At 42.4% G+C, this 15,763-nt stretch overlaps 1 protein-coding gene across 2 annotated transcripts; it reads right to left on the bottom strand.

Annotated features, from left to right (window-relative positions):
* Positions 1–87: 87 nt before the first annotated feature.
* ccdc22 (coiled-coil domain containing 22) lies at positions 88–15,706 on the bottom strand. 2 transcript variants are annotated; one of them, XM_037773537.1, is made up of 16 exons: positions 15,242–15,706; positions 14,864–15,041; positions 12,022–12,154; positions 9,440–9,546; positions 8,703–8,787; positions 8,102–8,271; positions 6,317–6,532; positions 6,042–6,215; positions 5,631–5,750; positions 5,409–5,525; positions 5,215–5,316; positions 4,883–4,990; positions 3,729–3,824; positions 1,629–1,688; positions 1,449–1,523; positions 88–861 (listed from the first exon to the last, which is right to left on the bottom strand). In XM_037773537.1, exons 1-16 carry the CDS (start codon positions 15,289–15,291, stop codon positions 748–750), a joined length of 1,905 nt encoding a protein of 634 aa, XP_037629465.1. In that variant the 5' UTR covers positions 15,292–15,706; the 3' UTR covers positions 88–747. The 2 variants fall into 2 exon arrangements, with proteins under 2 accessions (XP_037629465.1, XP_037629464.1); XM_037773536.1 differs by having other exon boundaries at positions 6,042–6,218.
* Positions 15,707–15,763: the final 57 nt, after the last annotated feature.

The raw sequence follows: 15,763 nt of genomic DNA on the forward strand, positions 1-15,763 counted from the left end.
TTGAATTTTCAAACGTCGACAGCATCTCGACAACAGTAGGTCCACTCATCGTGACCAGCGTCTTCCTAAGGATAACAAGAGCTGCTCTTCAAGTTTGTAAGGCATCTTTATTCAAGCTGGTACCATATATACAATAATACTTTGCTGATGGGGCTGGACAGTATTATTAATGGACTACATTCAAATGCCATTCACTCAACATACTCAGTTCAAATATAAGCATGACAATGAAGGAACTGCTAGTGTCTGAAAATGGTGGAATAATTCCAATATTAAAAATTTCCCAGTCAAAGATTTGATTTTAATCAAGATATCTTATGAAAACATTTCATACATCAATATGAATGACTTTACATTTGAACAGGAAAAAGGTCTGACAGCACCCTCTGCCGTCCACTGCTGTGTTTCATTTGGGTACAGAGCAATCAAACCAGTGCATGGACCCTCAAGAGAGCAGAGTCCAGCCGTAGAAATCAGTTTGAAATGAAACACCAATTGTCATCTTCATCCATCCATACAGAGTTGTGCATTTAAATGTCAGGTTAGTTCCATGGTTCAAAAATCAGCTCGCCTTTTCTAAGAGAAAAGCAGGTCTCCAATGACAACAGAGGGTGGTGTTAATGAACAGCAGTCTCTTCAGTGTGAAAACTGGAGTGCTGTTTCAGTCCCATTCAGGTCTGTATGGCTCCAGGTTTTTACCACAACGTCCGCCTCAGCAGGCGGAGTGGAGCAAACCGGGGGCGTCCTTCAGCCTTCTCGGACTTTGGCAGCGAGTGCAGAGTTCTCCTGTCGAATAGCCTTGTAGTCATCGAGAATCCTCTCCAGGTTAGCCACAGTTTTACTACCGTTTTCTGTCTCAATCTGTGGACAATTTAAGATGCCGTTGAAATGAATTACTAGATTGTACTTCTGAACGTGCTGCTGCCTCACACTACATTATACAAGCACTGATTTTCACTAACAAACTTCATACCCAAATTTACTTCTTAGTTTATGTTTTGTTGTAATAAATAATTTACATAATTTTGCTTCTTGTGTTTGTTCCCGTTTTTGTCACGGCCCACCGGCCAGGTTATGACAGGAGCTAAAGGAAAAATGGACTGCTTATGAAACCCATCACTAATAAAACCTCTGTATAAAGACTGAGATACCTGCAGCAGTATGTTGTATTCCTTTCGCTGGCACTTATTTTGGTGTTGCTACTGTAACAGCAAAATTCATTTGTATTTCTATATTTGTTAAATACAAATGATATATGTAAACAAGATGGGCTTCGAGGGAAAGTGAAATGGTGCTAGGCTGCTCCCAGTCTTTAGGGTAAACTAGGCTGACAACCTCCTACAGCTCCGTCTGTACCAGACACAAAGATGAAACGGATATTGATCTTCTCATGCGACATCCGTGTAACACAGAAAACAGTGTATGATGTGACGAACGGGAAATCCTACCTGCTCCTCTAGATCTCGAATCTCTCTCAAGATTGTACCGGTGTCCTCGATGGTTTGGATCAGCTGATTACAGTTCTGTAGAAGAACGCAAGATGGAGAGATGACATGTAACACATTCTCAGATGAGAGCAACAGGGAAGATGAACTCTAAGAAAGTCAGACAAACATGATGATACATACTTCATGCAGTGCAGCCAGGTACTTGTAGGATTTGCGAACGGATTCATCTTTTTTGGCGTCCTTCAAATGACAAAAAGGAATTAATTAATACATGAAAAATTGGTTTGTCAAAGAACACATACAGAAAACAAACATTTCAAGAATCCTCAGGGTTAAAGAGCACGTACAATATACTGGTTCTAGAAAGAATTGCTCACCTATTTGACAATTTCTTTTGTAATGAAATGAACTTCAATTAACCCCATGAAGATGAAGCAAAGCCAAAACGTTGATATTGTTGTTAGTATTAAAGCTGCAGTGCGTAGAAATCCGGAAAACGCAAAATCCTGCATCCCCTCGAGCTGCTCTCTCCTCTCTCTCCTCTCTCCGCTCTCCCCTCTCTGTCCGAAGCCCCTCCCCCCACACGAGAACGGGCATATGCACGCGCTTCATACGTGCTCGCTACATCTGAGGAGGCTACCGCAGCGAGCTACACATTACCTTCTAACGACATCAACAGTTTGGACTGTCTTTTTGAAAGTCTGTCTTTCTTTTTTTGGGTTGTTTTGAGGTGTAGGCAGTTGCTGCCAATGCTGGAATAGCAAGCTTTCCAGTAGGTTGTTCCGCCATTGACCGAGGCTTTCACTATCTGCAGAGACCAGACGTGAACGCGCATCTCCTTTTGTGGAACAGCCAATAGGAACGCTCTCTCTGAAATGCCCTGTGATTGGTCAAAGTCTGCCGTCACGGGCAAGATTTTCTAAAGCCTGTAAACAGAGCCATGAGGAGGTGCAGAGGTGTAGTTTTCTCTCAGATCACTTGAATTACAATATGCTGAAAGGTTATTATGGAATTTTTGCCAAATTATGCCAAAATATTGTTGCCTACTGCCACTTTAAGTAGGGGTCAATCATGAGGTTCAGTCAAGGGCCAGTTATTACAGCAGTGTTCATTTTTATTGTTTGTTATTTTCATGTATGGAACATTTTTTAACAGCTGAAAACATAAATTGTATGAATTTGGATTGCCGCTGATGAAATAAAATCAATCTGGTATCCTGAGATCATTGAGGTCATCAGGGGCCGGGCAGCTATGCTGCTGGTCCCTCTTATTTTTGTCAATATTATTATTATTCCTAGGAAATCTGCCTTCCCATGGATGAAAACAAACCAAACTTTGCACATAGATCCAGTCTTACGCTAAACTTCCTCAACTGGCTTTGTGGGCCAATAGTCCCGATGGTGGCGCTACAGCAAACGCCTAAAGTTTAAAACTTTGAAAATTCATAACAAATCAGCCGTACGTGCTACAACTTTGCAACGTCCACCAACATGTAGCCCAAGTGAGCAGAAATGTTCAGATGCTTCAACCTGGCAGGAATTATGAAGTCCATCACACAAAAACTGTAAAACTTATTAAACCTATCTCCTCCCACGTTTTGCTCAATTGACACCAAACTTGCTATGCTGCATCTCCAGACTGTCAATCGAACGATCCAGACAGATTTTATTATTATCAAAAATTTAGCCCATAGTGCATCAAAATGTTTTTGTGTAAACAGTATTGTTATTGTTCAGAAAGTTTGTCACTTATGGAGCAATCAATCTTTATTAAAATAAATTACTGACATCTCTGTGTTGTCTAGATGAAGGACGCAAATTCTCAATTTTGTCTCGAAAACTGAATTATTTGACACCAGTTTGAAATCTGCCTTTACATGCAACCCTGGCGATTGCCTCAGTCATAGTGTGATGTCATAGTGCGAAGTGGTAGTTTTCCCCGAGCAGTAAGCTCACCAAGATAGTGACCTGCCCTCGGTGTCTGAGGTTGTGAGTTTGAGGCAGAACGAACATGCGAACGCCTTAAAGGATTAATGATGATGGAATGTCCTGAACTGTAAGTTGTCTTCCTCCTCTTTGTTTTTTTTCCATCTTCCTCCTTCTTGTCCTTCCTCCTCAAAATGCCCGGCCCCGACACACAGCTGCACTAGCAGCTATAATAGAGTATTATGTTTCTAAAAACATGAGACAATAGGAGGTCTGCACCTAGCTGATGTTTGAGTTCTATAGTTGTGAGAAGTTACTCTATTTAATTAAGTAAGTACTGAAACAACTCTGCTACCTTGAAGACCAGCTCGTCAGTCACAGCGAAGGTCCTGTCCAGTTTTCCTGTCAGGCTGTTGATCTCTTTCTGGAGCTCCTTAGTGTCGGACAAAATCTGCAAGGAAAGTGAACACAGTGTTGATGAGCGGATGTTACCGCTGATAAACAGCATATACTTAAAGCTTCAATCCACTGAAGCAGTCATGTCACTGAAATGAATTGTTTTCCCTTCAAAATGGTTGACATTTTTGTCCTCTAAAGACATCAGAGCAACTTTTTTATAGTGAGGCACAAGCAGCAACCAGGAAGGCAATTGCGAGGAACTGATGCAGAAAGGACCCCCCTACTCTGAGACACTGGCTGGCGGTTTGTAGCCGAGTGTGAAGCGGTGGATTGCACCCTCCAGGTGGGGAGTCGGTCACTGACCCAAGCGAAGGAGTTCAAGTATCTCGGGGTCTTGTTCACGAGTGAGGGTAAAATGGAGCAGGAGATGGAAAGGCGTTTCGGTGCGGATTCAGCAGTTATGCGGGCGCTGTACCAGACTGTTGTGGTGAAGAGGGAGCTGAGCTGGAAGGCAAACCCCTCGATTTACCAGTCCATCTACGTTCCAACCCTCACCTGTGGTCATGAGCTTTGGGTAGTGACCGAAAGAATGGGATCACGGATACAAGTGACCAACATGAGCTTCCGGAGGGAGCTCAGTGTAGAGACGCTGCTTCTTCGCGTCGAAAGGGGCCAGCTGAGGTGGTTCGGGGATCTGATCAGGATGACTCCTGGACGCCTCCCTTTGGAGGTTTTCCGGGCAAGTCCAACTGGTAAGAGGCCCCGGGGTAGACCCAGAACACGCTGGAGAGATTATATACTTCCTGGGAACGCCTCAGGGTCCCTCAGGAAGAGCTGGAAAATGTTGCTGAGTAGAGGGATGTCTGGAATATCCTGCTAAGCCTGGTGCCTCCGCGACCCGGCCCCGGATAAGTGGAAGTTAATGGATAGATGGATAATGGACGTTGCTGGTGTGACCGGGCCATTATACTGCTGTGCAGAGAACTTTCTCACTGACTGACAGAAGTCCACCTCTGTCTTACAAACTGGATCTGTTAAAAGCTAGCCCTGTGCATTTCCTTGCTTGGTTTATGTATTACTTATTTCCAGTTATGTATTGTTATTACGTACCTTTGTAATTTCCTCCTTCTGCTTCTTGATGTTGCTGACGATCTCCAGAATCCTCTGAGTGTATGCTGACCGAGACGCGTCCTGAGGAAGATTTTCTAACTCCGTTACCTACGTTGGATGAGAAGAGGCACAATACAAACAGTCAAACACACATTTAGCCCATTCAGCACGGTGCGGAAAACACAACGAATTGTGCAGAGAAATTAACTTTGAAACAAACCTGTGTCAAAAATGACAGTTGCAACAGTGACCTTTAAGTACATCTGTGCTAATAAAGATCAGCTAAAAGTTAATTGCAAGCATTCAAATGAAATGTAAGTTCAGTCCATTACCAGTTGTTTGTAGATTTCTTCCTTCTTCTTGGCCTCCTCTGTAGACACTCGGATTTTGTCATGCAGAGACTTGATTTCAGAAAGCTTTCTGGAGGATTCCAGCTGAGGAAAAGGGACACAATTGATCAGAATCAAAAAGTTATTTTTTAAATGTAACAAATGAAGTGACAAATCTGTCGTAAGGCACCACTTACATCTTGGGTGCTGCAAATTTCTTTGAGTCTGCGGTGCTCGTCGATGAGTGGAGCGCGGTGTTTCTCCCACTGAGAGGCCAGGTTCACCACCCGCTTGGCACTGGCCTCCACCAGAGCCTGGAGGAAGAGAAACACGGGTTCCCACTAAATCTGAGTGCCCTGCCGAGTTTGATGACAGGTCTCTAACAGCAGTTATCAGAGATCTCACTCAGCCCTCCCTACCTGAAGCTTCAGCTGGTTGTCGTCTGCATCTGGCAACAGGTCGATGGTTTTCTTCTTCACCTGCATCTTCTCTTCTCTTTCAGAGTTCCCCAGCTCTCTCTGCTTCAACTCACCCAACACCTGCAACAAAACACATCACACATATGGAACAATAATCAAATACATTAGTGTTAACCCCTTTCCCTTAAAAGGATGTTTCTACGTGCAGGTCTGACACTGGGGCGCCCACCCCCACCCCCACCCCCACCCCCACCCCTGTTCCCTACAGCTCCCATCACAGACTATTCCAACATTTGCTGGTTTAGAAGAGCAAATGCACTGAGTGAACATCCGGGCCATTAGCTTACAGTAACTCAATCATGTCTAGGCTTTGTCATTAGTCATTTAAGTGTGTCTGTGCGTGTGTGTTACCTGTGCATTAGTGACACTCATGTGCTTCATGTCTGCTGCTAGCTGCTCAACATCACTGCAGAGCTGCTGGAACTGCTGCTGGAGTGAAAGCTGCTCCTCCTGCTGACGGAGCTGGATATCGCTCTCTGACTGATGGCCAGAGGGGATGGGGGAGCTTGTTACTGCCGCTGCCGCCTGCTGGAGGGACACACACACACACACACATACACAAACAGAGCATGAAACTTACTACAGAGACATTTGTTTTAAAGCATGCCGTGCGGCGCGATCCTCACCTGTGTGAAGGTAAACTTCTGTGTGTGGGTGAAGTGGGTGCCCTTGGTCAGGATGTGGTCAGAGGGGGCGGAGCCTCTGAAGGCCTGCAGTAGCTCAGACAGGTCAGAGGTGGAGCGAGGACCCCCAAAGGCACTTTCAGGAGAGGGCAGTGCAGCGGAACGCAGCTGCTCCTCGATGCGTTTGCGCAGCCGGGTCAGTTTCCTGGAGCGATACTCCTGTTCAACGACAGACAGACTAATTTAACATGGTATGGTTTGTAATAAACACGGTTATAGTATAACAGCCTATCCTGAACAGGTATAGACGATCTAACGTGACAACATGTGGCAAACACTGTTACCTTCGATGTATGTATAGGCAGAGCGTGTGGTTTCTGCCTTACTAGTCCCACAGGACCAACTATGTCACCTTTATGCCCACAAAGACACATTTCAACTACTAGACTCCCTAATGCGAATGGAATCAAGTGACTACAGAAAGCTGTGTGAAGATCCAGAAAGCTGTGTGAAGATCCTATTACAGCAAGGAGAGAAGCTGGTACTAGTGACCCAAGAAAATGATCACATCAACGCAGAGTTCTGGCACATCCTTACCTACAAGCAAGGTGTGTGAAATGAGAATTCTTCTAGTGGATTAACACTGCAGTACTATAAAAAATCACAAGGCACACCATAGTGCTACTGTAAATTGTGTCATTGGTGTTAATAATAAATAGTGTAATAGTTAGGGCTGTCAGTCGATTGAAATATTTAAGCGTGATTAATCGCATGATTGTCCATGATTAATCGCGATTAATCGCAAAATAATCACACATTTTGTATCTGTTCAAAATGTAAAGGGAGATTTGTCAAGTATTTAATACCCTTATCAACATGGGAGTGAGCAAATATGCTGCTTTATGTAAATATATGTATATATGTATTATTGGAAATCAATTAACAACACAAAACAATGACAAGTATTGTCCAGAAACCCTCACAGGTACTACATTCAGCATAAAGAAATATGCTCAAATCATAATATGGCAAACTGCAGCCCAACAGGCAACAACAGCTGTCAGTGTGTCAGTGTGCTGACTTGACTATGACTTGCCCCAAACTGCATGTGATTATCATAAAGTGGGTATGTCTGTAAAGGGGAGACTCGTGGGTACCCAGAGAACCCCTGAGCACCTTGAAAATGGCCATGACAGTTTTTCCTCGCCAAAATTTAGCGCAGGTTTGGAGCGTTATTTAACCTCCTTCCCGACAAGCTAGTATGACATTGGTTGGTGCCAGTGGATTTCTTATGATACCAGTATCTTCACTCTAGTTTTAAAACTGAGCCTGCTACAACCTCCAGAAGATTGATTGCGTTAATGCGTTAAAGAAATTAGTGGCGTTAAAACGATTTTGCGTTAACTTGTTATTATCGCATTAACTTTGACAGCCCTAGTAATAGTAAATCATTTTTATGATCTGCTTCCGTTTTAATTTGCTATTCATGCAGTTTATATAAAGATGTATATACTGAATATACTGTATAGACATAGCTATTACAGGTAATAACACCCAGCCTTTATTTGTTTGCGCTGGGTATTATTTCAATACTGGCTTTTATCTGAGAATTTACACTAATTCACACATGCAGTTTGATCTCATGGCAGGACTGATGTCTTGCTGTTGCCAGGCAACTGCATGATCGACTGTCAATCACTTGAGAAAAAAAACTATTTCAGACTTATGTTCAGAGGATCAAAAGCGCAGTAGTAAGTAAATGGGATTGTAGTGAGTGTGAGGAATTGCCTGTGGTGTGAGGCGAGACAAAAGTCCCTGACTGTTCCACTCGTTGTCCCACTCCTGAGCAGCGCTCAGCTCAGCTGTGTGCTGCTCCAGTATGGACGCCACCACAGAGGCATGATGGGAAGGCTGGGCGGTCACAGGAGGAAGAATATCTCGCTGGTAATCCTTCACCTCTGAAATCACAACGCGCACACAAACACACACACACTTATTTCAGAGCCCAAAAAGTACCACATCTGTGAAGCATTGTCACTAGTAGGATAACCTCCGGGTCTGAAAAGTGAAGCCTTAAACCTGCATTCTTTCTAATAGCCAGCAGGGGGCAACTCTTCTGGTTGCAAAAAGAAGTCCAATTTTATATAAGTCTATAAAAAAAATTAGCCTAATTCTCACTTGATTTATTACCTCAGTAAACATAGTAAACACTATGTATATATTGATGACTTTATGGTCTCAATCGCTAGTTTCAAGGCAATTATGAATAATTATTCATAAGGACAGTTGCTAATTTATTTTTATAATTTTAGACCACAATAATGACAACAAAACTCTGAGGTGACCATGGTGAAACAACTGAGATCTAAATGTGCAGTAGGAGGCCGACCTTTCAGCTGCTTCTTTCCTGGACCTTTAGTGCAGTGTGGTAAACTGAGAGGCTGGACGTGGAAGCTGTGCAATGCTCCTGGACTCTGAACAGGAAAAACAAATAGCTTGTCAGAAACAGACAGACTCTCTCTGGGCAGGTTATATATTCTAAATAAACAAGTTAATATCATGCATCCAGAGGCGGAGATGAAAGTCAAAATCAAGACTCAATCATTTAAATCACTAGGAATGACCCGACCCCAACTCAAGTTGTTTCCTACTGATTATCTGCTGATAGAGTTAAATCCAATGTTAAGTCAAGTTAAGAGCATGACGTATGCTCTGATGAAGGTCTGACAGACCGAAGGTGTAGAATAAAGTGGAATACTGCATAGATCTAGGTTGTGCGGATATCTTTTCTATCATCCTTTGGACTCATTGATTCTTCCAGCAACTTAGCAAGATTAAGACAGGTGGAGCGGTTGTCATCCTGCATTACCTAATCAATATTATTGAAGCATCTCTGACCCTGGCCAGAAGTGTGCTGGCCCTCGCTAACTGCCAAATAGTGTGCTACAAAGCCTAAAAGAAAACAGTGGGTCCTTTTTGAAGGCATCTTTACAGATTCAATAAACTGAAATCAGATTCATCTAAATATGCCTGGATCGGCCACTCTCGCCATTCCACTGCTGATAGACTTCCCCATGTAATAAAGTGTTTTTTTCAGACTTCAAAATGCAACTTTAAAGAGTTTACTTGTGTTTCACCGTGCAGTGGCAGTCTGCAGTTTGGAGGCAGCCAGGGCACAACCAGCTGGGCTTTGATTGCAGCAGCGATGGCTCTCTGGAGGACCACCGATTTACCTACAGGAAGAGACGACAGCTTTGGATGACTCATCAATAAGTGGCAAGTCATGACAAAATGCCTCGTCATGCCAACATCCGTAGTAGAGTGGAGAACAGCATTTCCTCATTTCTGTAGAACTGTGTTACTGTTTCTTAATCTGTTGCTTCACAGTACAATGTTTTTCTTTTAAACCTCCAGACGTGCAACAGTACAGTTTTCTGGGACAGATTTTGATTATTGATTTCTTATATGTGACTGCCTGATCACATTAAATCAACATACACATTCTTAATCATTATGATATATTTACAAGGGGACCAATATACTTAACAGACCGTAATAGTTGTGAGAGGAACTTGCCAACTGTTCCACTGGTACATTTTAGCAAAATAACAACTTTGTTTCTCAGGTACATGTCAGAGCAAATAGTTTTGCTACTAAAATATTGGCGCTGGAAGCACTGAACGGTGTGTAGGATCCTTTCTTATCTTCTGTTGTTTTTTTTAGAAATCGTATAGTAGCAGTATTATGCTTGCTCTGGCTTTCAGCTTTTAGAGAGCATTGATGATTACCTGCAAGGCCCCAGAAATAAGCCAGAAGACTTTCCTCAAGAAATTACAGAAATAGAAATACACATAAGGTTGTTTGTCACATCACACAAGTCTCACATCCTGCCTGTACAAAACATACCGAATATAATGTGGTCTATGTCAACCAGGCATGGGACGATATGAAAGTTTCACGTCACAATTATCCTGGCCAAAATAACTGGGATTCACAATATCATCCCGATAATCATCAAAATATGCTTAAAACTCTAAACTGAAACATACTGGAATCACTTTAGCTTATAAATATATTTATTGCATCACAGATAGGAAACGCATCTTTTTTTTAGAGAAAAACAAACAATCTTAAATAAGGTTATTATAAATCATAAGGTCTGGCCTTTCTTACATTATAATTCATATATTTTTTAAATCAAGCTCTATTTTTGTACTTCTCTACCATTAGGGCTTTCACAATATCAGATTTTCATTACATGATTACCATGGCCAAAATAAGTCATGATAACAATATTATTGCAATATCTATAAAAAATTTGAAAAAAAAATCTGTCAAATTCATCTTTAACTTTGATTATTGTGCATTTTGTCTCCTTTTTGACAAAAACAATGAGTGTAGGTGTAGGGAGGTGGAGAGAGAGAGAGAGAGTCTATAACCATAACTGTATATATAAAATGATCTAAGAGGTGCTGGATTTTTTACAAAATATTACCATGTGTATTATTACCATGATAACAATATTTCATTTTTTAAATATCACGGTTATTGTTAATAACGGTATATCGTGACATCCCTATGTAAATGCTGACGGCCCCAATAATAAAATGACTATTTTTCGCAAATAAAATGATTTCCGTAACTAAAAGTGATGCAGGGCATAAATAAAACACCACGGAAATTATTAAATTATAAATGAGCTCATCTTTTATAAAAAATATATATCTGTTCATAACACATGTATTCCATTCTAATATCTGCTTCGGGATGCCATTGTATCTGCCTGACAGCCGCGATTCATCTTCTCGCAGTGTGTGCACGTGTCGGTGTGAGTAACGGAATGCTTGCGCATTCTTGAATTGTGTACTCAATTCAATATTGACAACTAAAGCCAAATGCCATCATTTTTAGACTAGCCCCCTAAATGATAGCTGGCTCATGCGTTGTTCTCTGTTGGTCTGCTGTGTCCTAGTTAGGTTGCCAGGTTTGCGCGCATTGCACTACAAATCACCCAATCATGTTTCAAAAACAAAAACTAACTTCAAAATATCTAGAAAATTAAAGTTTTTATTTAAAAAAGTCAAGTCCTTTTTAGTCATCTGTCTCAAGACTAAGTCAAGTGATGAATGCCAAGTCAAAGTCACGTCGAGTCTTTTATCAATGTTAGTCAAGCAAGTCCTCGAATTTGCGACACAAGTCAAATCATGTGACTTCAGTCCCCCACCTCTGCTAGACAGCTTTTGCAAGTCACCCATGTGACGATATTCACGATCATCCTGATAATGGAAACTCACCATGCTCAACTTACTGTGAGTGTTTTTTTATTGCGACCCTATGTCGTCCCAACCCCAACGTCAACCATGTTTGGTTGACCACAAAAACAGTGGTACTCCGTAACAAAAGCTGCTCCTTTATCTAGCTGCCATCTTTGTTTGGATAGTGGGATAAAAGTCTACTTCAGGATTATGACGTCTTAAAAACTACAGTTTAGTTGTTAAACAACTTGCAGAAACAACCATTGACTTTACTTGCAGTTATTTTTGATTACAATATACGTTATAGCTACAAAACAGGATTATAGTATATTACGTTATGGCACAAATAACAGCACATATAACAATGTAACAGTACACGTACAAACTTTCTTTCTCTCTCTCTGAGGAGAGGTGATATGAAACTGTGTGTATAGACAGACTGGTGCTCTGTACCTGTTGGCTGGTCTGAGGCCTCTGCACTTTCTCTGGGCAGCTTCTCCACCAGGAACATGAGCAGGGAGCGGATCTCTGGCTCATTGCTGTACAGAAAAGTCTGGTAGCCTATCTCTCCTTTATAACCAACGTCCTGGAAAACCAACAGTTTGACATATTAGGAATACTACTAAGGATCTCATCCGGTTACTCATGTGGGCACATCTCTGCCCACAACTCTCTGTACTAATAATTAAGTATCCTTAAGTGTCCTGGAAAGCGCTCTATGACTAAAAAGGAATTTTAAAAATATAATATATTTCAAGATGACATTTCATTTCCCAAAACCTTAATTCAAAGTCCACTTACATGCTTTTTCCAGGGCTTTCAACCACATGTCATGATCTTCCTTTGTGGCTGTAATTTGCTCAGAGTTCGCATCAGTTGTCATTTGCAACTGAGCAAATTCCATCTAATGCCAAAAACCATGAGATGTGGCTAAAAGCTCCAGAACGACCTAGTGAGTGGACTTTGAGTTAGTTTTCAAAGTGACAATCCTTAAGATTTCAGCCCTGGTTGATTTAGAAATTATTTTTGAGTGAAAACATTAGAATTGTGCTTTAGCTATGTTCACACTACGAGTGACAAAAGCAAAAAAAAAACAGCTAGCGTGACCAGCTACATTGTCACCGAGTCTGCGTGTTGCTCAAGCGCTCGTTGATGTAGTCGTTAAATAGCGCTGGGAACTGGCTAACAGCATTTTTTTAGAGCAGGGTGAAACTAAAACATATGACTGGTTGACGCTTCACAGCATCATTGAGTGCTGGAAAAAGTTGAGACCAGCTCAACTCTGATTTGTAGCACGTCACGCCCGTCAAACAGCGACAAGTGTTGGCTGTCAGTTTGTAGCTTCATGTCACCGGCTTCCATTGAAAACGACTTGTAGACTGTTGCCCTATTACTGGAGATTTTTTGTTAATACGTGAGCTTCAAGTTTTCAAAACTGTGTGCATAGTTAAATTTTTTTGTATGTATACAATGGAGAAAAACTGTAATATTTTTTTCCGGGACTGTCACCACAGACACCCAGTTCTGCAAATATATAAATACTGCAACACATTCATCAGTGGACCATAGGCTCAATCACCATTGTGTTACCTCCTTCGGCGACAGAAAGTGACTTAACAGACATTTATCTAAATGAAAATCTTCGAGATTGCCACTATAAAACTACTGTTTCCAAGGTCAAGAATTAACAAAAGAATCTTGCCTTTAAAGCTTCAGTGGGCAGAACATTTTTGGCATCATTGGGCAAAAATTCTACAGTAATCTTTCAGCATATTGTAATTCAAGTGTTCTGAGAGAAAACTAGACTTTTGCTCCTCCTCATGGCTCTGTTTTCAGACTTTAGAAAATCTAGCCTGTGACGGAAAACTTTGGCCAATCAAAGGTCATTTCAGAGAGAGCGTTCCTATTGGCTGTGCTCCGGCTGGTGGGCGGTGCTTGGTATTTCGTCAACTGATTTCAACATGGCTGCCGGGTCACAAACTTTCTCATTTTACAGCTAAACAGTACACTATAAGATGATTCTGAAAACATCTGAGGAGAGAAATAGGCATTACAGTGACAGATCATTGATTCATATTTGATCAGCGCTGCCTAGTTTGACCGTTTGGTCGGAGTTCGCGAGTGATTTACAGCCGGCTCTCATAGACGGCTGCTGGACGGCAGACTCCAGATCAGCTCTGATTGGTTGTTTTCCTCCGGTGAAATCTTGCAGATGCCATTAGGAGCACCGGAGGACACAGAGGCACATGGTTTCTTTCAGATTACCTGTCTCATGCACTACTGTCAGGATATAGTGACAATTTTATAAAAATAACTTCTTTTTTTTAAATCAGATTTACTCCATTTCTACCCACTGCTGCTTTAATGGCAGTCTTTCTAACTGTAATCATCCCTCCAGCCAATTACTGACACAGTGAACTATGTAGCTACTGTACCTACTAGTAAAGACCTATTTGTGTAAACTGGAGAGCTGCGTTAAAAAGCTTCCATCTGTTAAAAGAGACTGTTTGTAACTTTTTACACATATAAATCTACCGGGTCGGGATCCCATGCTCGCTCGCGTGTGGCCGGAGTCTCTGCTGTACTCTGTTCCTCTGCCTGCTCGTCTTCACTCACACACCACGCACGTTCTCGCTGTCTCGCTCCACCTCTAGACGTGCATGCGCGCACACGCCACACTGCAGAAGAGTTAGTTTAGCGCTGAGAATATCTAGTGAATGTAGAGTGGACGTTTGTGCAGAAATAACTGCTGCAGCTCCTCCAGACCAACAGAGGTTTTCCGTGTCTTGGGAAGTGACGGGGCTCCGCAGCGAGTTACGTTATCGTTTCCGACCGGGTGCCGGTGTCTCCCTGCAGGCGCAGTCGGGAGACAATAACGTTTCTCCGGGGCTGAAGCAGGAAAAGCCAACACAACGATCAGCATTGATTCACGGAGAGACCATGGTCTGGTCAGCTAACATTACTGCCAAGCAGCTGAAATATAGAGTGATATTGTGCTTTTAGCTGACGTGTGTCACCTCACTGTTTTGAGCGAGCAAGCGCAAACCCGATGCTGACTTTCGTTAACTTAATGACCACAGGTATCGCTGTTAACAAGCATTTCTGAAAGTTACAAACAGTCTCTTTAATGTTGAACATTAAACTTCCATGTGACTGTTATTCAGTCACATGCCATAGCTGCTGCTTCAGCATACTACTGGCACCTTTTTTTGCTGCCTATACTAGAGGGTCTAATAATGAACTCTCATTGTCATCCTAAATAAGTCTGGGTCATAATAGCTCAGAGGGGTCTTACCTGACAGGCCTGTGCCAGGCTCATGCCCACCCTGAAGCGGGCAGACATGCCCGGAGGGAGTGAGGTGGGCAGCCCGCTGCCCAGGCCTGGATCGATCACCCGGATACATCTGACCACCGCCTCCACGATCAGCTCACTGCTGAACTGTTTGACGCTGCCAGTCTCCTCACTCACCTCTCTGTGGGGCACAAACAGCACATATCAAGGTACTGCACACAACCTCAAGTAAACCCACCATCTCTGATGTCATGTGAAGGGCTGACTGTAGCTTTAGCTCACCACGTCTCACAGCATGCTTCATGACATGTCATGTTAACAGCTCGTGGGTTAAGTTAGCATTGTACACAGCTGTTAAAGGAATAAAACAATGATACTTACGTGCCGACTTGTTTGAGGGCGTGAATCAAGATTTTGTCAACTTCTTCCATCGCTGAAGTTTAGTTTGTGTAACGTTACTAGCTAACAGACTGGGTTAACTAATGCAGAGCATCTGATGCCAGCTGGGTTGTTTATTAACATGAAGTTAGCTGATGTTGGTGAGGGATTCCCACGGATGAAAGCAGGCTAGAGAACTAGCTCCCATCTTCTGGTAGCTGACTTAGGAACTAGCTACTTTTTAATTAGCAAAGGCTGCCACCTCTCCTAACTCCCCTCACCAAACACATCGTTATTCTCCGCTGTATCAGCGCCTTGCTACGAATAATGATATAAAGAGCAAAAAGAAACGTTCAGCATTCCCTACAAACTGAACCCGACCGGGGCTCTCTGCTACAAACGTAACAAAACTGACATTTGTGTCTTGTTCAGTGTGGAAATGAAGTAATAAGGGAACCGAGCAGAGGCATTCTGGGAGTTAGAGTTTTCATCTCGATTCGCTGTAGTGAGAGCCGCGCAATGTAG

This window comes from Sebastes umbrosus, chromosome 6 (genome assembly GCF_015220745.1).
Source record: "Sebastes umbrosus isolate fSebUmb1 chromosome 6, fSebUmb1.pri, whole genome shotgun sequence".
Classification (NCBI taxonomy): Eukaryota; Metazoa; Chordata; class Actinopteri; order Perciformes; family Sebastidae; genus Sebastes; species Sebastes umbrosus.